Below are 24,712 nucleotides of genomic sequence, written 5' to 3' on the forward strand. Positions count from 1 at the left end.
GCGTGCAGGATGAATGTAGCGTAAGCAGGGGTCAGGAGAAAATATGCAACGTGAAAGAATTTAAGAGAGGAGCCACGTGGAGGGACAAACAAAGAAGGGACATTAGCTAAACGAAGACGGTCACGGAGTCAAATAGTGGTGAAAAGTTTTCAGTGAGAACAGTGGCAGAGGAGGCACGCTGAAGAGCAGGAACAACAGGGAGAGGGAGAAGAAGTGTGTGGGGTGCAATATGGAGAGGTGCTCCAGGTGCTCTGCTGCAGGCGAGCGTGGGAGAGCAAGCGTGTGTGTGTGTGTGTGTGTGTGTGTGTGTGTGTGTGTGTGTGTGTATGTGTGTGTGTGTGTGTGTCGCTGGAGGCCTCTCACAGCTACTGTGTGCTGCACAGAAGTATTGATCGGCCAAGAGATGGTGAAACAACCACTTATTACCCCCTACACACACACACACACACACACACACACACACACACACACACACACACACACACACACACACACACACACACACTGAGCATGAGAAAAAAGCTTATTTGATGACAGAGAAATGAGGCTCACCCATTCACAGCATCATTACTCGCACTCGCTGCTTTTTGCTGTCAGTTGTCCAAGTCAACCTGAGCTGTCTTCATATGTGCTCAGTGTATTTATAAGTACAGTACTGTCTGCTTGAGCTCCATCAATACACACACTCTCATTCGGCTTCACATGGTCGTTACAGTGCTCCGAACATCAAGACTGCAAACTCCTGTCCCACACACACACACACACACACACACACACACACACACACACACACACACACACACACACACAGGCAGGTGTGTGTGTGTGTGTGTGTGTGTGTGTGTGTCTCTGTGTGCTTTAACATGCTTACACTTTCAGACGCCCCGGGTGTCCACCAGCCAACGAGCTGCAGCAGAGGCTCAGGTGATGTGAAACAAGATTTGGAGAGTGTGTGTGTGTGTGTGTGTGTGTGTGTGTGAGTGTGTGTGTGTGCATAGTGTGTGTTTGTACCGTGTGGAGTCGGGCCAAGTGAGAGCAGCCGAGCTCAACCATTAGCAAGCCGTGTAAAATCCTTCAGAAACCTCTTTCTACTCAAACATCAAAGATTGAGTCTGAAAGGCAAACACCGAGTCTGACAGTCCAGTTTTGTTTGTCTGACTGCCAGGCGCACACACACACACACACACACACACACACACACACACACACACACACCCTGTTTGTTTGTTAGTGTTACAGCTTCTCCTCGTGGACTTTATATATAAAGACACTTCCGATTATGAAGACAAACGTCTAACTCACAGGTTCACTCCCATGATGCATGCCTCATCACACACACACACACACACACACACACACACACACACACACACACACACATAGTGTAGTGATGTCATAGTGTAACTGGTGTGTTCATTTAAATAAAGATCATACATCACACACATTTTGTCCAGGACACTCTTCAAAAAGAGATTTTTAATCTCAGGTTTTTTCTTCTTTCCTGGTTAAATTAAAAAGCTCTGAGGAGAAGACATTTACACAAGTCAGCACAGAGAAGCTGTTCTACAGCACGGTGGATGTTTGGGGGTTATTGCTCAGTTCTGACACAATAGAACTGCAGTATCCCAGTGGATGTCCCCTCCCTCCGAGATGAACAAACCGAGGTTCATTAAACGGTATCAGACTCTTCACTAACCACTCTCACAGTTACACAACACAATGGACCAAGTGTCCGCCTCCTTTTCTAAATCCTTGCTGCAGAGTCACTCAGTGATATCAAGTGAGGAGTTTGACTTGCTGTAAATAATCACGGCTGCCAAGTGAAGGAGGTTTGAGCAGCTATGTGGAGAGAAAGTTTTGCATCAAAGATGATCCCCCTGCCATCTCTCAGAGTCGAGGCACAGAAACCTCTGCAAAGCCTCTTCAATATCTACGCCTCAGTCTCCACTGGTTTCCTTGTTTTTTGCAGCTATAAAGCACAAAGTGAATAATGTAAAAAAAAAAATAATACACCTGCTGAGTTCATCAACCATGATTATGTTTTGGTTATGTATGTCTTGAATGGATTTTCACATGTTGACTCATGAGACGAGCGGCTGCACTGGGTCAGAAGGATTCATCAGCTGTGTTCATTTTGCTCTCGTCATGAGATAGAGACACTCAAACTGCAATCCTAACAGCTCTGCACTGGTGGGAGTAAATAAGACACAAGTCATATTGAACTGGTGTACACACACACACACACACACACACACACACACACACACACACACAGTCTTGCAGCACTGCGGCAAACAGGCCAGTGTGGTCCTGTGTGTCCCTGATGTGCATGGATCATCCTTAGTCCCACTGCCACTGTCAGTGCAGTCAGCAGACAGACCACACATGACCAAGTTAAACCACACACACAGACACACACACACACACACACAGACACACACGTACACACACGCCAAAGTACACTTTCACTGTGGAATATTTATCACTGCAGTCCTGTATAAGAAGGAAAAACACACTTACTTTGAGGCGATTTTAGGATGACTGCTGGTCTGTGGATGCAGAGCCACAATTTAAAAAACAAAGTGTGTGTGTGAAAGTGTGTGTGTTAGTGAAAGTGTTGTGTGTGTGTGTGTGTGTGTGTGTGTGTGTGTGTGTGTGTGTGTGTGTGTGTGTGTGTGAAAAATGTTTTCAAAGAAAGCAAATCAGAGAACAGTAATAAAGGAGATAAAGCGTGACTCTGTGAAAGTGGCTGACAGATAAGCAGAATGAAGGTAGAAAATAATAAATCCGAGAGGAAAGAAGGGAGAGTGTTAGACGAGGAGAGGAAACGAGTGAAGGAAGCAGGAAGAGTGTTGAAGGGTTAAGGCTGCACACTGAGATGATGTGCAGACAGGAGAACGATGGAGGTAAAGTGACGAAGGGTCCGGCACTCAGTGAAAGGATATGGGCTGGAGACCATGCGGATGCACCAGTTGCGAGGACAGGTGGTCTGCTTGAGACAGAAGAAGACCACCGGCGCCAGCTCGGGGAAGGGCAACACGAGAGCGCTGAGGTCGCTGCCGATGCTGACATCGTCACCTGGACCCACTTCCTCGATGATGTCATCAGCGTGCGTCAGGCTGTATTCCTCGCTCTGCCCTGGCCCTGCCGAGGAGATGCTCCCCAGCGGCACAGGACACTCCTCGCTCGTCATGGCAACCCAGCCGAAATCTGAAAGACAGCACGAGGGGAGAGCAGGATTATTAGAAGAGCTGAAACAACATCCCTCAGCTCGACAGACTTCAGATAACAAAATGCATCCAGTTGATAATCATGCAGTGATTTTACTGCAGCAGATAAATATAAATGAAACGCTGACAGGTCAAACAGTCTTCTGGTGATGCAGTCTCTCCCTCAGACCACTAAATAACCTCTGAGTCATAACACATCCTCACAACTCACACAGGATTTTTAATGCTGGTTGTTTTCCACTCCCAGAGGCCCATCAGTCCGCGGCGAGTGAAAAGCAAACGCTCTCATCCTAAACTCACACGTCAGAATACAAGAAGACTAAGAAGGCATTGCTTACTGATAACAATCAAGCAAACTCAGAGGGGAACGCCAGGCCGGAGGAAATCAATGTCAACAACACTCATTGCACATTCATCGACGATTCATTTAGCCCTATCACAGTGTTGTGCTAAAGGAAACGGCTTTCCATCTTCTACCACTTAGCTAATGAATGGATTCACTTAACCTGTGAATATTAACACAAACTCACCTCAAGTTTGTATTTTGTTTTTTTTCGCAATGCTACAAAACAAAATGTGAATATTTTAAACTTTAATATTTGACACAGTATTTTTGCCAGGTGATGGACTGTTCAAAAAAAAAAAAAAAAAAAAGATGGATGACACGACAGCTCCCAAAACGTGAAGCCAAAACTTTTAGAGCGCCCTCTAGAGACTGGTCGCAGCATAGGCTCCGCCTCCTCCCTGTTCACAGACAGGACTTGGGTCAAAGTATAAAATCAAAATGCACATTATGTCACTTTTTGTTTCTCAAACATGATTATTTGATAAAGTTACATTTTACGTTTCTGCTGGTTTGATTTTATTTGAATGTATTTAACCAGGAGTCGGTTCATCCGCTCGTGCTGGAAAAAGCCAAATACTTTTAGTGCAGTGAGTTAGTGTTGACATGAATTATTGCTGGGCAGGAAGTCAAAGTGTAAGTTGGAAGATTCAAAAGCAAACAAAGGAACCATGAAGGAAGAATAAAAGGGGCAAACAGAGAAGATGACAGAAACTCGTTTTGTTTTGGCTCTGCAGCCTTCAAATGCATCAACGCTGCGAGCCAGCGAGCAAGTCGACCGCTGGCAGCCGGCGCCATCGCCTGAGAGAATGCATGAAAACAGACGGGACTTCTTGTGTTTAACTGGCAGCCAAAGAAGGCAGCCGGCGAGAAGCGAGGAGCCAAGAAGGAGGCTGGACATGTGCGATAGGTCAACAGATGCACAACTCAAACGTCTCTACCACCATAAACACTGTGGTCAAACACGTGTGCGTAGGTGTGGTCTCCTTCACGTGCACCACTCTTTGCACTAAATCCTGCAGCAGGATTAAGCGCCGGTGAGAGAGCAGCCTTTGTCTTTTCAGGATAATGATATTAAAGGCTGTTCATTGGAAGCTAAGAAAATAGGGCAGTCGCCGCTATCTCTCACAGCAGTGGAGCTAATCCTGGTGAGATGTTGAAAGCGGGCGGAGATATCAAACATTAGGAGAGTGGGAGTCACACACACCACCCTCAGCGACACATCGATACGTGGAGTCTGTGAATCTCCATTCTAACCTTTTAACTCGTCCATTAATTAGACCACCACATTACACTTAAACACCCTCTCTGACAACAGGAGACTCGTTTGTCCTCTCCAAAAACCGGCCTTGTAAATTAGCTTTACCATGGCAACAGCTGCTTCCTGGTGTGGCAGGAAGTTTATCCTTGCTCTGCTGTGTTTTATTTCCCATGACAAAGCTTCTTAGAGACACCCTGCAGCTATTACCGGTGACTACAATTAGGAAGGAGACATCTTTGCAGGAACGGTTGGAAGGAGCGGGTAGCTGTTCGCTCCCACTCTGAGCGAGACATCGTGTGTGTTCGTGTGTTTGACGCTGGAGCAGGCGTTAGCTACATACTGTGTGTGTTTTTGCATTTGACAATTCTCTTTTCAGGTGTCTGCATCCTGGTGCCGCTGCCTCCTTTTCCCCTGACCCTCCTTTTCCACTGCTGCTGCTGCATGCTGGGAGAGCTTCCTCTCACTCTGTTTGTGTACAACCATGACGATTCTGTGGCATAGAAAAACTGCTGAGAGTGTTAGGGCTGACACACACACACACACACACACATTCACACTCCCTTAACATACAGTACACACTCACACATTAACACCCTTAATTGGAGGAGCGGATATACAGTCACCCATTCAGCTGCACCCTGAGCTGAAGGCTGTGATGAGCCATAGAGAAAGTTGCTTTCCCCCCTCCCACACACACTCACTGCGACAGTGTGAGCAGACACAGGAAGAGGCAGCGTGGAAAACAACAGCGAAAAAACATGCTGAGCATCCATGAGGGCTTTCACTTCACTCATTTCATGTCGCACAAATTCAAAGCTGTGAAAGGCTGGTCGTTTATTATCCGATCAAAGATGGGAGGTCTACTGCCCGAGGGAGACGAGTAATGACTGTGCTGCATGAGTCATAGGATGAGTTTAGAAGTGAACTCTTCAGGCTGACAGAGAAACAATATGTCAGGTGTGTGAGCTGAGAAGAAGCGTGTTTCAAATGCACAGAAGTGTTGTGTGTGTGCTTCCTTAAATGCAGGTTGGTCGTTTACTAAAACCTAGCATGATTTTAAAAGTAGCATCCTCTCCGTTCTCCGTTTTCACCCCCGCCCCCCCTTCTCCCTCTAAAGCCCCGCCCCCTCACTTACATGCACTACCACCATTGCTCCAGGAGCAGATCACATGCATGGAGAAGAGAGGCTGTGATTGGCAGCTGCTCCAGATGATGGATTTCCTTCGTTAGTTTTTTTAGAGCACTTAAGATCTTAATTACTTTAACCGAAAACTTAATAAGTCTATCCAGTGCACCCTGCCTTTACAGCTGAGATCAGTTATTTTAGCAGAAAGTTTCATGTAAACGTCACTTTCAGAACTTTCTAGAAACTTGAAGGATGACTGCTAAGTGTCTGTTCTTATATTTACTGTTGCATGCTAGAAAGTGGCTTCAGTGTAAGGAAGAAAGTTTGTCTGTGTTTTGCTAGGTGTGTGTGTGTGTGTGTGTGTGTGTGTGTGTGTGTGTGTGTGTGTGTGTGTGTGTGTGTGTGTGTGTGTGTGTGTCAGGTGAGTTGGTACAATGCTGAGCCCAGCGCAGCGCTCACAGACAGCCGGGGATCTGACAGTCACACTGTCTTAACACCGCGCCCTGCTTCAATGTTCTCTATATTTATCTCACACAACTGTGTGAAGGGAACACAAAGGTATCTCCTTAGGACACACACACACACACACACACACACACACACACACAGTGCACACACAGTTGTGTGTGTGTGACCGGGCTGAATAACGAGCAAGGACACTGAGCAGAAGAGAAAAGAGTGAGCAGACAGACTGATGGTTGCTGCTGTCCCAGGTGTGTGAGCAAACACTCTGCAGCATCGGGCCGTTCACACACAGGCAGCAGAACATGCTATTAGCATCCCTTCAAGGCAGGTTAAACTTCAAGGCACAACTTAGGCTGCACACACACACACACACACACACACACACACCTGTCTGTCCGGTGATGGGAGGTAACGCTTCATCCAGCGACCTGAGACAAACTGGTTTTGACACCCGTTGCTGAGTGATCCAAACAACACATTAGGTTGTTACTGAGCCCATCAGTGTATTAAATGAGAGAGCATGATGTATTTATAAACCCACAGGGAGGAGAGCCACTCGCAAAAAAAAAACCAGGCCTGGCTTTTTGACAGCACTCTCAAATAGCCTTCGATAATGTGAGAAATGGGTTTGTTGCACAACGGAGGAGCTCATAATTCCCACTCTGGAAGCAAACCTTCATATTTATAGTCCACTCCCTCCATTTCAATCAGTCAGCATTAGTCGCCTTTGAGCGTGATTAAACACTTTTATTGCACATCTTACAGCGACTCTACAGGACGGCCTTGCACATAAAGTTCACTGTTAGCAGCTACCGGACACAACTTGTTAGCTTTGATTAGCGAACCTGTGTGACACCCTGGATGATGGAACGAGGAGGAGCATCACATCTGGACACTTCAGGGAACTCTGCCATGAAAGTAAACAGGGGGGGGCGAGTGTACTGCATCAACACTATCTGTGACAGGCTGTCAGAGTGCACCTCAAAGCTGTGTGACAGGCAGCACACACACACACACACACACACACACAGTGACTCTGAGCGACACATCCAGTGGTGATTATTGGAAGGAAACATACCTGGACTCAAAGTGTGTTAATGCTTTAATTGTTTAATTCTAAACGCCCCCCCCCCCCCCCCCCCCCCCCCCCCCCCCCCCCGACGTTAGCACGTCGCTAAGACTACAAAAAGAGCTACGAGAGCGAAGCTGAGCCCTCCGAAATCCCCCCCATTAACCAGGCGGTTCTTCATGGGAATTAAGATGAAGGAGGGGAAGCTGCTCTGAACTCTGGAGAGAAGAGCCCAACATGTAAATGAAATATAAAGCAGATTTAACAACCTTTTCTTCCTGTATCTGTCCGTCAGACCTTCATCATCTTCAAACAGTAAGACAGCTCCGCTCTGGTGATGTCACACTTCATAACAGACCAAGAAATAAACTCCCTCAGCGCTGCATGGCCTCCTCCCCTCCTCTCCTCCTTCCCTCTTCCCCTCCTTCCCTCCTCTCCTCCTCCTCTCCTTTCCTCCTTCCCTCCTCCCTCCTTCCCTCCTCTCCTCCTCCTCTCTTTTCCTCCTTCCCTCCTCCCTCCTTCCCTCCTCTCCCGCTTCAACGAGTGCAGTCGTTTGTAAAACTGATATTCATTCAGGTAAATCATGGATGCATCCCTTCTTTTGGACCAATCAAAGTCTGTTCTTGAGTTTCTGGATTGACGGCTAAAAGCTGGCGACTAAAAGAAGGAAATAAGTATGAAGGATGCTTGAGCCCGAGGCTAAAGGTCGGGTCAGTGTGAACACAGAGCTCACAACAACAAACCCACCGGGAGTTTGCCTTCAGTCGTTACAGAAGGGACAATATTTAATGTCTTCTTTATAAATGTTTGTGCAGTGGTTAGCGAGGAGGTTCCTGGTTCGAATCCCCGTCTGACAGGAGCCTCTCTGTGTGGAGTTTGCAAGTTGTCCCCGTGCATGCGTGGGTGAAGGATGCACCTTTCACCACGACTTTTGTTTTTTTTTAAGGCAGCGTTCTGAGCCTCGGATTCACACCGGCTGAAATGTGTCCGCACGCAGAGTGGTTAACCTGCAGCCGCAGCCAGACACGTGAAGGTGTTTCAGCTGCTTGGGGACATATGGGTGTCAGACCCATCTCCTGCTTCCAGCAGAGTTCTCCTGACTCGGCAGAAACACCAGATTGGCCCAGACATTTGTTCTGGATCATAAGCCAGCCGAGCGGGCAGATTTAGCCCGAGCAGCCATATGGTCTGCAAAACACTGCAATCACACGGTGTCACATCTAAGAATATACATGATTCTGTCCCGTCATGACAAGCATCCTGTGTGCAGGATGAATGCTGCCCAGTGGACTGATGCAAGAAGGATCAAACACCCCCTGAGACAGGTTTGTTGATCTTTGGAAAAGGGTTAAAAAAAGAATCCTGTTTTCCTGCCGCGTGTCAACAGCACATAAACAAGGTCGACTTTTCTTTAAAGTTCTGAATGGCAGCTCCACCAGAACTGCGTCTGCTGTCTTCAACTCACAAACTTTTCTGATCAGCGGATGAAAGGTGAGCTTTGATTCCACTTTAATCTTGCATCTCCCCCTTTTTCTTTGGAATTTTAAATTTCCAGCTTTCTATTTCACTTTCTTAATCTGACTTGATTTTCTCGCAGCCGTCTTCCTCTCGTCCTCTGATCCTCTCGTTTGCTTCCCGTGTGCTCGTGCAGCTCCACCTCTCGCTCTTAAACTCTCTCTCTCTCTCTCTCTCTCGGTCGGCGTGTCTCTCCCTGTCGATGATGAAGACGATACTGAGCTCTGTGTCAGAAATCATCTTTGGAGCGTGGCTGCCAGCCGCCCCATCAGCCTAATCTGTTAGAACAGCGTTAGCTTTCGCCGAGCAGCCGGGACTTTCCCTCCGGCATGTACAGTTTGTCAGCATGACTGCTCTGTTGTCTAAATCCTTATCAGCGCTGTGACACGCTATCACTGATGCTAATACATGACTTTGCACAGCGAGGGGGTCTGAACGATTAGCATTAGCTTCGTGCAGCCCTGCAGAAGCTGCGCGGTGTAATAATGGCATCAGTTTAGTGGGTGAGAGGAAGACGGACAGGCTGGGAAATGAGCTGCGGAGGAGCGAGTGGAGGCTGCAGAGCTACAAACTGGGTCACAGCTCGCTGCACAGAGAGGCTCGACGTTGACTAAAGACCCCAAACACAGCTCGACTAACAACCAGACTTTATAGGTCAGGCTATACGATAATGATGTAACCTGCTGAAATGACTTCATTTGCCCGTTTAGGATAAATGGAATGACTGTTTGGAGAAATCAAGGAGATGAACGTTTGAAGTTTATTCAGTTTTGTCGCTGAACGAGGGCGTGCACTTTCTATTCTCTAGCGTCTGTGTGTTTGGACAGTTTCCTGATACAGAACCGACTCGTCTATTTCTTTCTCCTCCTGCTTTTGGGGACTTGACATTTTTAGATTGCTTCGTTTTTGTTGTTTTGTTGTTTTTTCCTCAATCCAGATTCGCAAAAAAATCTGCCAGCTGACGGGAAAGATCTTCATCTTTTCTGCTCCCTGGTTCGGATTCAAGGATGCACTTGCACGAGTCATTTTTCTGTCACCACAGCGATTACCATGACTGATGATCAGAGTGGAGGACAGGAAGCGGAATTGACTCTGCAGTTGATCCACACAGGAAAAACTAAACTCCTGTCAAGAGCTGGTTACCAGCACATTTATTCTCATCTGTGATGTGTTGCTGGTGTGTCTCTGTGAGTCCCTGCGTGTGTGCACGTGTGTGCACGTGTGTCAGAGTAAGTGATGGGGGGGGGGTTTGCTCTTCCTTCCTTTATGGAAGTTTACCTGCACACAGCCCTGTCTGTTACTGACTGATTTATAACAGGCTCCACATCACACAGATCCATACTGGGGAGAGAGAGAGAGGTGGAGGGGCAATAATGCTGCCAATGATTTACTATTAGAGCCCGGCCTGTCACTCTTTCACTCTGATAAATGACACACACTCACCCTCAGGCTGTGTGTGTGTGTGTGTGTGTGTGTGTGTGTGAGGCAGCGAGCACTCACACTTGCGGCCCTGCCAAATAAAACCAACACTCTCATAGGCTGACGTGCATCAAATGCAGCAAGTCTGACTCTGTGTGTGTGTGTGTATGTGTGTGTGTGTGTGTGTGTGTGTGTGTGTGTGTGATCATGGACTCGTCTGCTCTTTGCTGACTGCACTGACTGAGCAGGGACGATCAGTTCACACATTAGAGACACACGCTCTGCTGCATGGCTGCAGGTGGACGTTAAACACACCTGCAGTCTGTGTGTGTGTGTGTGTGTGTGTGTGTGTGTGTGTGCCATACCCTGCCTTCCATCACATGATGTGCTTTTACTCCGGTGTCCTCTCTCCCCTGCGACACTCGGCACACACACACACACACAGACGAGGTGGCCAGTAAGTAACAGTAATGAGGACAGTGGGTGCCATCATTGTCTCAGGTGTTCCTTAATTGGCTGGAAGCACTATTATCCTCCTCATTTAAAACTGGAGAAGCTGTGTGAGTGTGTTTGAGAGGAGTGTGATTTAGTTAAAGTGCAGAGCCTTCAGCTCGCCTCAATTTCAGCTGAACTTTCTTGTCAAGCATGCAGCTGGATTCTGCAACATCAGTGTCTGCGAGGAGCCGCACATCCACTCCGTTCTCTTCTCTTCGGCTTTATTTAGACTGAGCTGAAAGCATGACTGCCTCAAGATCAAAGGAATTAAGTCCATTTTGTTTATCGTGGGCTTTACAAGGGAACACAAGAAGGGGAGGAGAGGAACAGAGAGCGGAGGGAAGAGGAAATGATGGAGGAGGAGGAGAAGTAACGACAGATCCATTCCTCTTCTCTCCTCTGCAGGGCGAAAAAAAAAATAATAAAAAAAATCAGCGTGGAGTTGAACATCTGTCAGCACTCCTTAACTCCTCTCCACCCCGTCTCTTCCTCTCCTTTCACAAATCTCTTTCCCCTTGCTTTCATGCGCTGACAGGAAACTGCCATCCGAAGTTTGAAAACTCGGGGAGGAGTGGCGCGAGGCGGCGTGCATGTGTGCGTGTGTTAGTGTGTGTGTGTGTGATTTATGAGCAGAACTTTGTGACTTTTGTTGGCAAAAGAGAGAAGAGAGGAGAAGACGAGGGCGCGGTGAGGAGAGCAGACGAAGCGCTGATATGAAGCCTGAGGAGGCAGAGGCAGGAAATGAGAGCGGCCTCGACAGCGCACATACGTTAATGCGTGACCACGTGTACGCATGTGAGCCCTCATTAGCCATGTTTCTGGCTCGACCAATAACATGACATGATGCAGACGTCTGAGTGTGGCCATGCATGAATGTACGGGCCTGTGTTCCTTTGTAAGTGCTCTCTGCACAGCGCACATCTGATGAAGAAGAACGGCAGTCAAATGTGAAGCAAGAGAAGATGACAGCGACGAAAAGAACAGAAAAGAGAGAGAGAGAGAGAGAGAGAGAGAGAGAGAGAGAGAGCATAAAGAATATTCTTTTATGATCCCAGATTTGAAAGGTCGTCATAAACATCACACGGCAGATTTAAGGTTTAAGCAGATGGAGAAGAGTGATGGAAACAGACCGAGGGGAAAAACAGGCAAACGTTGAGACGCGATAAAGAAAATGGATGTGGACGAAGAGCGTCGAGGATTGTGAGAGGAACGGTGAGCCTGGAGCGAAACTCACGACAAGAAAACGTGTGTGGGGGGGTAGAAGGAAATAAGTTGTAAAGGCTGGGCGGAGAGAGGCCAGCAAGACAGAAAGAGACAACACAGCAAGAGGAGAGGCTGTAAGCAAGGGAGAGGAGGAGGAGGAGGAGGAGGAGGAGGCAGGGAGGAAGAGGAGAGGAGCAGCCTGATGCCAGCTGTGGCTCACATGAAGGGAGGTGAGAGAAATAAGGAAGCATATTAAACTGAACCACACACTACATTAAAGGGAATATAGGCTCATGCTGATGAGCACACACACACACACACACACACACACGCACACACACTTCTAATCATTCTTTCAAACAAACACCAAAGCCTGGAGCCTCGTCCACTTTTTTCTCCCCACACCTCTCAAACCTCGGAGCGCTGAGGAAGACGAGCAGCTTCCTAATTACCTCATTTGCATAAACGTGCAGGAAGGGGGGGGGGGGGGGGGTAGAGCCTCACCTGGATGGAAATAAAAGAGGGAGTAAGGTGGAGAGATTTTATAAAAAAGCAGAGAGATGGTATGAAAAGCGCTGGGCTGGCTGACAGTGAGGGAGCTGTCACAGCGTGTCCCCCTCTCTCATGATGTTTTGCTCTCTAAGCCCTCTTCAGTCCTCTTCCTCGCTCCTTTCTCCATCCTACTCCTTTTTCCATTTTGCACAATCGGCTGTGTGCTTCTCATTCTTTGCTCCCCGCCTCCCCCGTCTCCCCGTTGCTCCTTTCGCCATACTGTAGGTAGCTTTATGCCAACAGTCATTATTCTCATCCTCTCCCACGTCTTGTCCCTCGCTCTCCTCCTCCTCCTCCTCCTCCTCTTCGGCGCTGTCTCTCCACCATCCTCTCCCTCACATTCCTCCCCTCCTCTTTTTCTCACTGAGTGCTGTGTCAGGTCTTTTCACCCTCAGCAGTGTGAAATGAGATTTGAATATGGCTCTCTGAGCGTTTGTGGCTTGCACCACCCCCACCCCCCCCCCCCCACCACCCCCACCCCCCTTACTCTGTACACACACACACACACACACACACACACATACAGAGGAGGCCACTCATAAAGATAAGGGATTGTGACGCTATCGGAGAACATACTCACATGTCAGGAGAGAGGAGGAGGAGGAGGAGAGGAGACAGGGAGGATGGTGAAGGTGGAGAGCAAAAAGGGAATGGAGAGGAGAGGAGATGAGGAAAGGAGAAAAGCAGAATGGGCCCCTGTAGAAGCAGGAATGTAATTAAAGAGGGGCCGGCAAACGGGAAGAAAAAGCCTGTGAAATGATGAGAAAGAAAAACAGATAGGGGATCAAGTGGAGACGGAAGGGACAGAACAGAGAGAGAGAGGAGACTTTCATTAAAATGCGTTAACCTCGCTCGCCCGTTTCTTTGCATTTTGAGTGGACGCCCTCGACTGGGAGAGAGAGAGAGAGAGAGAGAGAGCGAGGACTCGAGCGGGAAGCCGGAGTGAGCAGCAGAAAATGTCCATGAAGTGTCAAGTGCTGGCCTCCTCTCCAGAGAGAAACAAGGCAGAGATAAGAGGCTCCAAATGTGTGTGTGTGTGTGTGTGTGTGTGTGTGTTTTTACATGTGTGGGATCCTTTGTGTGAATTTACATTTATGCTTGTTTAATGGTATATTTTAATACTTTCTATACACATAAAGAAAATGCCCAAAGCTGACAGGATGCAAACACGAGCTGCTGTGATGGTTCGCCAAATGAAGCGTCTCATCTTGACTGTTTAATTTGTCGTAATTGCTCTCCACCCACCTCGTAATTACAAAATCCTAAAATTGTGGAAAAAAAACACAAAACGCATCTTATTTCATTTCAGACATTAAAGCTCGTCTCACATTAACATTACAAACGCACGTGTTACAAACGCAGACATAACGTTTGTTTTCTCAGCTAATGCTCCAAAAAAAAAAAAAAAAAAAAGACTTTTATGTCCTGTGTCTTTAAGGATCCAACAGTCCAGACAGTTTTCATGCATGGTGCTGTTATTAGTGCGTGCATCAAGCTCTGGCACAACAAATGAAACTCTGTAAATAAAGTGTTAGCATACAGATGCACACGCAGGGACTCGTCTGCTGAGGAGGAAATGCTGAGGAGGAAATCTGATCCCTGTTCAGCTTTTAAAATCTTCCTTTTTCAGGCACGTGCACCTGAGAGGAGACCAGGATATATATATATATATATGTATATATATATATATATATATACGTCTCGCCCGGGAACGCCTCAGAATCCCTCCGGAGGAGCTGGAAAGTGTTTCTGGGCAGAGAGAAGTCTGGGTTGATTTACTGCGCCTGATAAGAGGACGGATGGAATTACATTTTATTTCTAAACTGCATCTAAAATATTTGGCTGCTTGTCTTTCAGAGCATCATGGTGGCCTCCATTGACCAATCAAGAACGACCATAAAAGTACAATTAACAGCCCGGGCGGTGTATGAAATGACCAGGCCTTTACTTTACTGGGAGAGGCGTCAATAAGAGATGTTTTTCCTGCCATGATGTGGGGAAGGAGGAAATATATGCAGCTTAATAAAGACGTGCTGTATTCATATTTGCTAAGATCCATTAAAATGTCTCCCATGTGGGATCAATAAAGGTTTATCTTATTTTAATCATCTTAAAGAGGTTTTTTATCCCCTTCGTTCTGTCTTTAATTTAACCTCATCCTGGTAAAGGGCATTTTGTCCCCACAAGGATGAATCTTCACAGAACTAATTGGAGGAAGACGTGATGTTTGGCTGCACAGCCGCTCAGCGTGCTGCTGGATGTCGTCGTAGACAGAGATGGAAATCAGAGAGAAAGAGAGAGAGAGAGAGAGAGAGAGAGAGAGAGAGAGAGAGAGAGGGGATAGACATGTGGGAAAGGAGCCACAGGCTGGAGTCGAACCCGCACCCACCCGCCTTGAATGACTATATCCTCCATGTCGTGATTTGTCATGCAGTGTAAAAAAAACAAAAAAAAAAAACATCCCGATGTGTCGAGAAAGCAGAAAGTTTGAAGCAACGCAAAAACACAGTCGCTGCAGTTATTGTGTTTGAATACATGTAGAAATGCAAATGACTCTGCTGAGTGAGGATGTATTAATGCGTGTGTGTGTGTGTGTGTGTGTGTGTGTGTGTGTGTGTGTGTGGAGGTTAAGGGCTAAGTGCAGAGCTCTGCTGAGGGAACTTCAGCTTCACTCCAGCGGTTAAGCCAACTTTTCCTTCATGTAATTGTTAAATATTTAACTGCTTCCCTAACTCTGCCTCCAGTCTTGACAGTGATAGAGAGAGAGAGAGAAAAAACTTTAATCCTTTTTCCACATTAACAATTTCACATAATCCAAACACTAGCCTCCTGAAACTCACAGAGGATGAGCAAAAAAGCCCCAAAAATACAAGGACGACACATTGAGATGATTATGTTTGCACGTTGGTAGTGTTGACCCAATACGTGCTGGTGAAGGACGTTAATTACCACAGTCTGATTACCCACGAGGGCTCGAGCTGCAAAAATCCCAACCATCTGATAAAATGTTAAAATCCATCTTCCACCAAATGCTCCCTGAGCCGCTGGGAAAACGATGGTGGAAGTGCTGGAGCGGTTTTTAATTTGAGCGGACATGATGTGGTCGATGTGTGAGGTCATGTCGGTGTTAATGTGACGCGCAGGTGGGATGGATGAGCGTGTTTGTCCTGTGAGTGAGCAGCTAACTGACTCTAAATCTCCCATCCCCCCCCCCAAAAATTTAAAAAAAAAAAAATCCTACCGCCACATTTAAACTCTTATTTACAGGCACTTAATGCCTGAGCCTGATCCAGCGTGCCTCGGTTTCCCTCTCAGGAGAATCTACCTCTCCCCTCGTTTTACGCTCAGTCTCTCTGCGATCGTCTTTCCACTTCAAACTCTTCATCTTCTCTGCCAAGCTTCTGAAATGAAGGATCTATGCAGAAGGCAGGCTAATACCTTTCCTCCAGAATCAGAGTTCGCCCAATTCATCACAATTACTGCCTGTATTGATTTATAAAGTTTAAATCTTTACATCGTCTCCGTGAAGTCGTTTTACAAACACGTTGAGTAAGGAGGTCAAAGTGCCTCTGGGGCACACTTCCTTTGTAACAACACATGATGAATGAAGCTGTTCTTTAAAACCTAAATACTCCCCATTACTGATGAACACTAAAAAGAGGCTTCTGATTGGTTGATGGGCCGCGGCAGAGATCTGCACGTTAGGAAGTATGGCAGGAAAGAAAATGAGCTTTAGCTGTTTTGATCTCAACAAACGTTTCAGATTTGTAATGTTTGGCAGGCGCAGGATGCGCTAAGCTAACGCAGACCATCAGAATGAACTGAGCCTTCTAGAGGTTGAAACTGTCTCAAGTTTTATTACCAACAGAAGTAATTTGTGTGAACATAAATATGATTAGCCTCGTGTTTGTAATAGCTCACAGCTTTGATAATTCAGATCAAAACATCGCCGTCAGATTGGCGGGCTAATTAGCTGAAGCGGATAAACCAGCGCTAAAATGCTAATCCTGCTAAATCCACAGTCTTGTTTCCTCTCTTCCAGCTTCATTCAGAGGTAGGAAGCAGGAAACTGAAGCTTTCCAATAAGAGGCTAAAGGTCAAACTGAGGTGGTAGAGAGAGAGAGAGAGAGAGAGAGAGAGAGAGAGAGAGAGAGAGAGAAAAACAAAGAGAAGCTGAGCAGAGATGGAGATGAAGGATCCCCCCGGTCTCACGAGACAGGACGATCAAAGGCAGCGTGCCACTCCGACACTCCAGATGTAAGAGACGAGGGATCGTAAGAGCTCAAAGACGGACTCGCGGCGCAGAGTGTGAAGGACTAGGCCGCGATGTCGGAGGCTTCAGAAACAGTTACTGAGGTTTGAGCCACTATGTGAACTTCCCGCTCACTGCACATTAAAGCCCGGTTCTCCCTGGCTGCAGACTCACATTTTAAACGAATGTTTATGGTTTTAAGCACATCGTTAAAAAAATCCTCCTGAATCGTTTCCTCTCTGAAGTCCAATGAAAAGCAGATTTAATTAACTGTAAAATTTATAGCCAGATGAGAGAGGGGGCTTTTGGTATTTTCAGAGAAATGTTAGCAGAATATTTACTTATCGAGCTTTACTGAGAGAAGCACATTTTTGTTATGAGCAGAACCAAGAACCACTGCATGTTTACTGAACATGTTGTCCAGTGTCATGACTTTTAAAAATAATAATGTGGATCCACGAGTTACCTTCTTACCCTGCTCCTCGAGGTTAAAGATTGTCGGTGATCATGGGGATGAATCGTCCCTGTCCAACCTGTGACGTATGTTGTGTAACCTCAGTCCCAGACGAAGTCCACTGCTGACGATCTGCATCAGCACCGGAGAACTAGTCACAGACGGTGCAGAACTCGTCGACCTTTGCACATCAATTACTCATCCCTCACATGTTCTATCTTCATTTTGTGGCTTTTAACTTGTTACACTTCATTATTATTATTCATCTCTTTAACCGTCCTGTTTGTTCTGAAATGTTCAGATTTTCCACCCGCCATGATTCAAACCGCTCGAGCGTCGGTATCGAGCGACATCGGCCCTGTTGATAAACGTCGGCCATCTTCAAATAATGCTGCACGCACACATGTAATAAGATTATGTTTATTATGTTGCATCAATTTAGAGTGTGAAAAGCAGAGAGGGGTTTTTTTTTGGGGGGGGGGGAGAATTTTCATTATTCTATTCATTATTTTCATTTTCAAACAGTGTGTGAGTCTGACATCATCAGTGATGTGCAGTTTGTACGACGGAGAACACAACCTCATGTAAAAAACAGACACAAAGAAAAAAACATCTGGATGGGAATCAGCAATCGGATTCATTGTTTCAGTTTTTGTTTCAGTATCCGCCATACTTTTCCCGATCGGTTCATCTCTAATTCACATTCAAAGTGTAAGAGTCTGAAGCAGCAGAGCAGAGAGAGAGAGAGAGAGAGAGAGTGACAGGAACACGTGAAAGTACACGGCCGAGAAGAAAAGGAGAGTTGAGAGAAATAGACAGAAACAGACAAACAGAAAGAAAAGTTGAGAAGAGAGAAACAGGAAGTGGACGCGTGACAGCTGGGCAGAGAGGCCGTTCTACCCGGTCAGGCCTCAGCTCCCTCAGGAGCGCTTCAACGCATTAGGCCTGTCGGCGGGGGAGCAGTCAAGTGATTAGCTGCAGGAAACTAGTCAAGAGCACACGTAAACACACACACGCACACACACACACACACACACACACACACACACACACATGCAGAGGGGCTGATCCGTTCATAAACGTTCACATGTTGCAGGCAGTCATCAAATGACCTGCATTCAAACTGCTCACCGACCTCGGGGTCGCCGCAGAAGAAGCTGCTGGGGGGTTCGCCAAAACATGGAGGTCAGAGGGAGACGAAAGGAACACAACTATTTACATTCAATGCACACCAGCCAATCAGAATCCACCAGAGCCTCCTGGTGATACGGAAACATGACCGAAGAGGGAAGACCAGCGGGAAAGTTGACTGACAGAATGCCAACTACAAACTGCCATCATGAGCCAGCACACATCAAGCATGGATCACGCCAAGTGCACACGCGTGTTCTCGGTCTTCAGGTTGATATTTGCCATCTTAATGTCAAAGGAATTTAAAACACACTGAAAGAGGGAGGTTCCTGTCTGTTCACATGTAAAGACTCGTAAAAGCAGCATGTCAGACTTTACTGCAAGATCTTTTATTTTTTAACAGTTTAGAAAGAGAAAGAGTAAAAAAAAATGTTCCATGTTCAGAGTTCTGGAGTCGTGTTGTCCAGATAGCAGAGTTTTAAATTTCGATATGATGCGAGTAAATATTAAATGATTTCAACACCATGGGGACAAAAATAGAAATCCTAAGGCACCAGCTGTTGGGTTATTTTTTATTTTGCATGTATTTTACTGTCTTTCAAAATAGCTATATATAGCTATTGAACAGATTTATCTCCAGCTATATATAGCTATTTTGAAATAAAATATAGATTTTCTTTTTTTTTCTTTTTTTTAAACCTGCAAAAACGTCTGTGAGACACGTAAACGTAACGTAGCTGCTTTTTAAGACGGCAGAAGGATTTCAGAAACGTCAGTATTCGTCGACCTTGTGAAGCTTCTCTGGCAACAGATTCTGTTTAAAAGTTAAACTTGCAGTTTTCTTTCTATTGTTCCTGAACATTAACAAAGACTGTATGGACAAGTGTGACCACCTTGGGTGGAGATAAATCTGTTCAACCATTAACCTGTCGAACATGGGAATGTTCCTCTCGTTAATGAAGGTCAGATGAGTTACTGACACAGATTCATGGGCCAATAGAAATGTCTGTTTCTTCAGAGTCATTACACAAAGACAGGAGTAAACATCCTCAGAGCTCACAGTGATGAACACACGTCATTCATTCTTAATCATGTGCACATTGTCTCACGGAGGACTCGAGGCCCGTGAGGATCTCCGGCACGTGGGCGTGTGCTCCGCGCGTCCTCTAAGTAATTCACGGATGGCTGTCGGCGGAACAGCAGCCAACATTCAATTACTCCGCAGCAGGCTGCTGAAAAATGACCTTAAACAAATGTCAGACCAAATGTATTCACTTCAATATGACATATTATTGAAATCTCAAAAGCATCATGGAGGCTGTTAGTCAAAGGGAGCGCCTCAGCACGCCCCTCGCCATGTCAGTGACCACAGCGGCGTCTTCACACATGCATCGCAGCAAAGTGAAGTGAAATAATGGACGGTACAGCCGACTCTTTGCACGAAGGATTTTTACACCAAATCAACATAAGTCAAATCTGTTACTGATACCTGACGTGGCAAATAAGGCGTGCTGATTTTTCCAAGCAGCCAGTAAAATCCTGCAGTTCCACGAGTGTCCACTTGAGGAAGTCACGTACACACCAGTTTTTACGGCAGTCTTTAATCTTTTTAAATATTCTGATTTATGAAGGATGAGAGAAGAAAAGGCGCCGAGCTGACCTGACGTTAAGAACATGTACCTTCATGTTTTTAATTTAAAAAAATAAACATTTCATTTATTCTGCGTGCAGACGCTTCTGAAGAGTTCTGACGTTTCGACTGTTTTCACATGTACAAACACACGCGTGACAGGATGTACAAACGTCAACACAAACACACGCGTGACAGGATGTACAAACGTCAACACAAACACACGCGTGACAGGATGTACAAACGTCCACACAAACACACGCGTGACAGGATGGACAAACGTCCACACAAACACACGCGTGACAGGATGTACAAATGTCAACACAAACACACGCGTGACAGGATGGACAAACGTCCACACAAACACACGCGTGACAGGATGGACAAACGTCCACACAAACACACGCGTGACAGGATGGACAAACGTCCACACAAACACACGCGTGACAGGATGTACAAATGTCAACACAAACACACGCGTGACAGGATGTACAAACGTCCACACAAACACACACGTGACAGGATGGACAAACGTCCACACAAACACACGCGTGACAGGATGGACAAACGTCCACACAAACACACACGTGACAGGATGTACAAACGTCAACACAAACACACGCGTGACAGGATGTACAAACACACGCGTGACAGGATGGACAAACGTCAACACAAACACACGCGTGACAGGATGGACAAACGTCCACACAAACACACGCGTGACAGGATGGACAAACGTCCACACAAACACACGCGTGACAGGATGGACAAACGTCCACACAAACACACGCGTGACAGGATGGACAAACGTCCACACAAACACACGCGTGACAGGATGGACAAACGTCCACACAAACACACGCGTGACAGGATGGACAAACGTCCACACAAACACACGCGTGACAGGATGGACAAACGTCCACACAAACACACGCGTGACAGGATGTACAAACGTCCACACAAACACACGCGTGACAGGATGGACAAACGTCAACACAAACACACGCGTGACAGGATGTACAAACGTCCACACAAACACACGCGTGACAGGATGGACAAACGTCAACACAAACACACGCGTGACAGGATGTACAAACGTCAACACAAACACACGCGTGACAGGATGGACAAACGTCCACACAAACACACGCGTGACAGGATGGACAAACGTCCACACAAACACACGCGTGACAGGATGTACAAACGTCCACACAAACACACGCGTGACAGGATGTACAAACGTCCACACAAACACACGCGTGACAGGATGTACAAACGTCAACACAAACACACGCGTGACAGGATGTACAAACGTCCACACAAACACACGCGTGACAGGATGTACAAACGTCCACACAAACACACGCGTGACAGGATGTACAAACGTCAACACAAACACACGCGTGACAGGATGTACAAACGTCAACACAAACACACGCGTGACAGGATGTACAAACGTCCACACAAACACACGCGTGACAGGATGTACAAACGTCCACACAAACACACGCGTGACAGGATGTACAAACGTCCACACAAACACACGCGTGACAGGATGTACAAACGTCAACACAAACACACGCGTGACAGGATGTACAAACGTCAACACAAACACGCGTGACAGGATGTACAAACGTCCACACAAACACACGCGTGACAGGATGTACAAACGTCAACACAAACACACGCGTGACAGGATGTACAAACGTCCACACAAACACACGCGTGACAGGATGTACAAACGTCAACACAAACACACGCGTGACACGATGTACAAACGTCCACACAAACACACGCGTGACAGGATGTACAAACGTCCACACAAACACACGCGTGACAGGATGTACAGTAATGTCAGAGAAATTCTCAAGCGGCACAAAAAGTCATCCGGCGTGACTGAATCCAATCATCGGCAAACACCGGGCAGGAATTACCCTTTGAAGTTTCCCAAAGGCGCACACACTTACTTACACACACACACACACACACACACGAGTGCCCAGCTATATGTCACGCTGCTCTCTGACATATGAAGCATCACGGTGACAGCAGTACATGCAAAGAAAGCGTGACACGCCGCTCCATATTAAAACACTGTGTTCATTCTGCATGTGGTTGACGTTCAGAGATGATGTCAGAGCGCTGATGGCTTAGCGGCGGTGTCACGCGCCCTTATGTACGGAGGCTACAGGTTTTATCGCGGCACGCCCACCTTGAACACTTACTGTTCATTTCCTGTGTATGTGGCCTCAAGTGGACACTCGAGGAACTGCAGGTTTGATTAGTCGAGAGCAGACGTTGCTGCTGTGTTCAAATCAGACTCTGAGAGCAGCGTGTCGTCTCTCAGCTGTCCTATCCAAAAAAAAAAACATTAAGAGTTGTTCATGTAATCAGTTCTTCTTTTATATCATGAAGTAGAAGAAGAAGACCCTCGGCCTTCAACACATGCTTTAATGTGTCCCGGCACACCACGAACAAACAAACACGAGGCCTCCAATGAAGAGCCGACATGGTTATCAAAGGTTTGGCTTCACCTGCTGATCTTCAAAGGACTCCTCTTCCTTTCTATCCACGTCTCATTTGTCTCTGTTCCTCTCACTGCAGCTGTCGTGTCTCCGTCCCTCACTCCGTCCCTTCTTCCTCTCCTTCATCTTTTTGTTAAGGGTGAAGGCTTTTTGTACCTCTGTGAGGATAGCTCGTTAAATATCAGCGACTGAGAGCACTGATGACGTTAGCTGAGATTTGTGATCAAGCAGAGAGACACACATTCCCTCTCCGTCCTGAAGTCAAGTTAGAGCGCGTTGTCACTCCTTCATGCCTCTCATGTTGGCCTGTTTCTTATTTTCTCCCCTCCGAATGTGACAACAGGGATAGGCGACTTTGGGCCACCTTCATTTCTTTCTCAAAGCCAGAGGGCCAAATGTCCGGATGCTCTTGGGTGGACTTATAATTCAACCAAAGAAATGGCTTTCATCAGCATCTATGAAACCAAGATTCATACTTTAAACTCCAGTGACATTAAAGTCCCTCGACCCAAGACCATCAAGCAATCTAAAAGATCAAACATAATCAATTCAGTTTGTTTTTTGTCTTTTTTGTTGCAACCTTCAGATTTTGGCACGTGGCCCCCGGGCCGCCTGTTGCCCACCCCGGACTTATAAGGCTGATTTCAACACTGAATCAGCAGAACATAAAGACAGCAGCCAGGAGCAAAAATGTGTTTGCATGTGGGAAAACTTCCGTCTGACTTGATGAGATTTTGGGGCGTGCAGGACCTGCAGCTTTAAACGAGTCATAAAACAACCGTCAACAACGTGCAAGTCATAAAAGAGAGTCTGACTTTGCAGAGCGAGCATCACAGCGTGTTTCAAACTATGTGATGATTGGACAGCTGTGCACTCAACCATTCGTGGTGAGAGCACTGCGACAGCATGGAGATCAGGGCTGAGTGAATATTTATATGCATCATAAGGTCTCCTTCCACACGGGGCCCCAAAGAGGAACATCTCAGAGTTCACAGCGTGACTTCCTGTAGAAGCTGGAGCTGCTGACGCCTGTGTTGGCTGCTGTAGGATGAAGGAACTACAGTATGATGATGTGTAACACTGTTCAAACCCTGTTGTTCTGATACTGTAGAAATCTACCTGAATGCACAACATCGCCACCTGCTTCTGCAGCGACAACCAGCAGGTCGAGAACCTCTCAGCTGTGACTCACGTCTCTCTGCTCCTCTCCCCCCCCCCCCCCCCTTCCTAAAGGAGAGAACTTACCATTCATAAAACTCTCTGTTTTCTGTGAACCCACCGGGGCTAAAAATACTAATGCTTCTCTGCTCCATCTCATTACTCAGGAGGTCTTCAGATGAAGCTGCACACACACACACACACACACACACACACACACACACACACACACACACACACACACACACACACACACACACTTTTAAGGGACTGTGCTGGTTTGCATTCATTGAGATTCTTCTTCCCCTTTTTCGATGTAAAAGCTGAAGTTTGATGTCTCACTGCAGTCGAGGACGACCTTTGTCTTCTCAGAGTCCTGCTCGTGTCCAAACACATTACACACCCTCCTCGTCAACACACACCCACACACACTCGTCTGTGCACGTCAGACCAGCTGAGCCTGATTGTTGTGAGAGAAGAGCTGAACGTCTCGGGGTTGATTGGGCCGAACGGGACATTACTCATGTTCCCTGGCTAGCTAACTGAGACATGTGTGTGTGTGTGTGTGTGTGTGTGTGTGTGTGTGTGTGTGTGTGTGCGTGTGTGCGTGTGTGTGGTCCTTTTAGCCTGAAAGACTTTACAAAGCATCTGATGAGTGTCAGCGTGTATGTAGTGGTATTTAATGTAAGTATAAGTGTGTGTGTGTGTGTGTGTGTGTGTGTGTGCGTGTGTGTGTGTGTGTGTGTGTGTGTGTACACTAAAGTGCCCCTGGAAGATAGCGGCCTCTCTAAGGACGACGAGTGCCCGTCAAAAATAGAGAGCTTTCATGGTCTAGTTCACCGTCTGCATCTTCTCTTAATTGTTTGCTCCACTTGTTAACCGTC

At 46.7% G+C, this 24,712-nt stretch overlaps 1 protein-coding gene across 4 annotated transcripts in view; it reads right to left on the bottom strand.

Moving 5' to 3' along the window:
- Nucleotides 1-24,712, bottom strand: part of LOC306838687 (voltage-dependent T-type calcium channel subunit alpha-1I-like) — a 129,283-nt gene that overhangs the window by 96,301 nt on the left and 8,270 nt on the right. For 3 of the 4 annotated variants that reach the window (XM_079367010.1, XM_079367009.1, XM_079367007.1), the window contains exons 1-2: nucleotides 22,371-22,496; nucleotides 2,946-3,210 (exon numbers count right to left, since the gene is read on the bottom strand). In XM_079367010.1, coding sequence (XP_079223136.1) covers nucleotides 2,946-3,210; nucleotides 22,371-22,377 — 272 coding nt within the window. In that variant the 5' untranslated portion in view covers nucleotides 22,378-22,496. Of the gene's footprint in view, nucleotides 1-2,945; nucleotides 3,211-22,370; nucleotides 22,497-24,712 lie in introns of those variants that run through there. The other variant, XM_079367008.1, reaches the window with a different exon arrangement.

Source organism: Symphodus melops, assembly GCF_947650265.1.
Source record: "Symphodus melops genome assembly, chromosome: 17".
Classification (NCBI taxonomy): domain Eukaryota; kingdom Metazoa; phylum Chordata; class Actinopteri; order Labriformes; family Labridae; genus Symphodus; species Symphodus melops.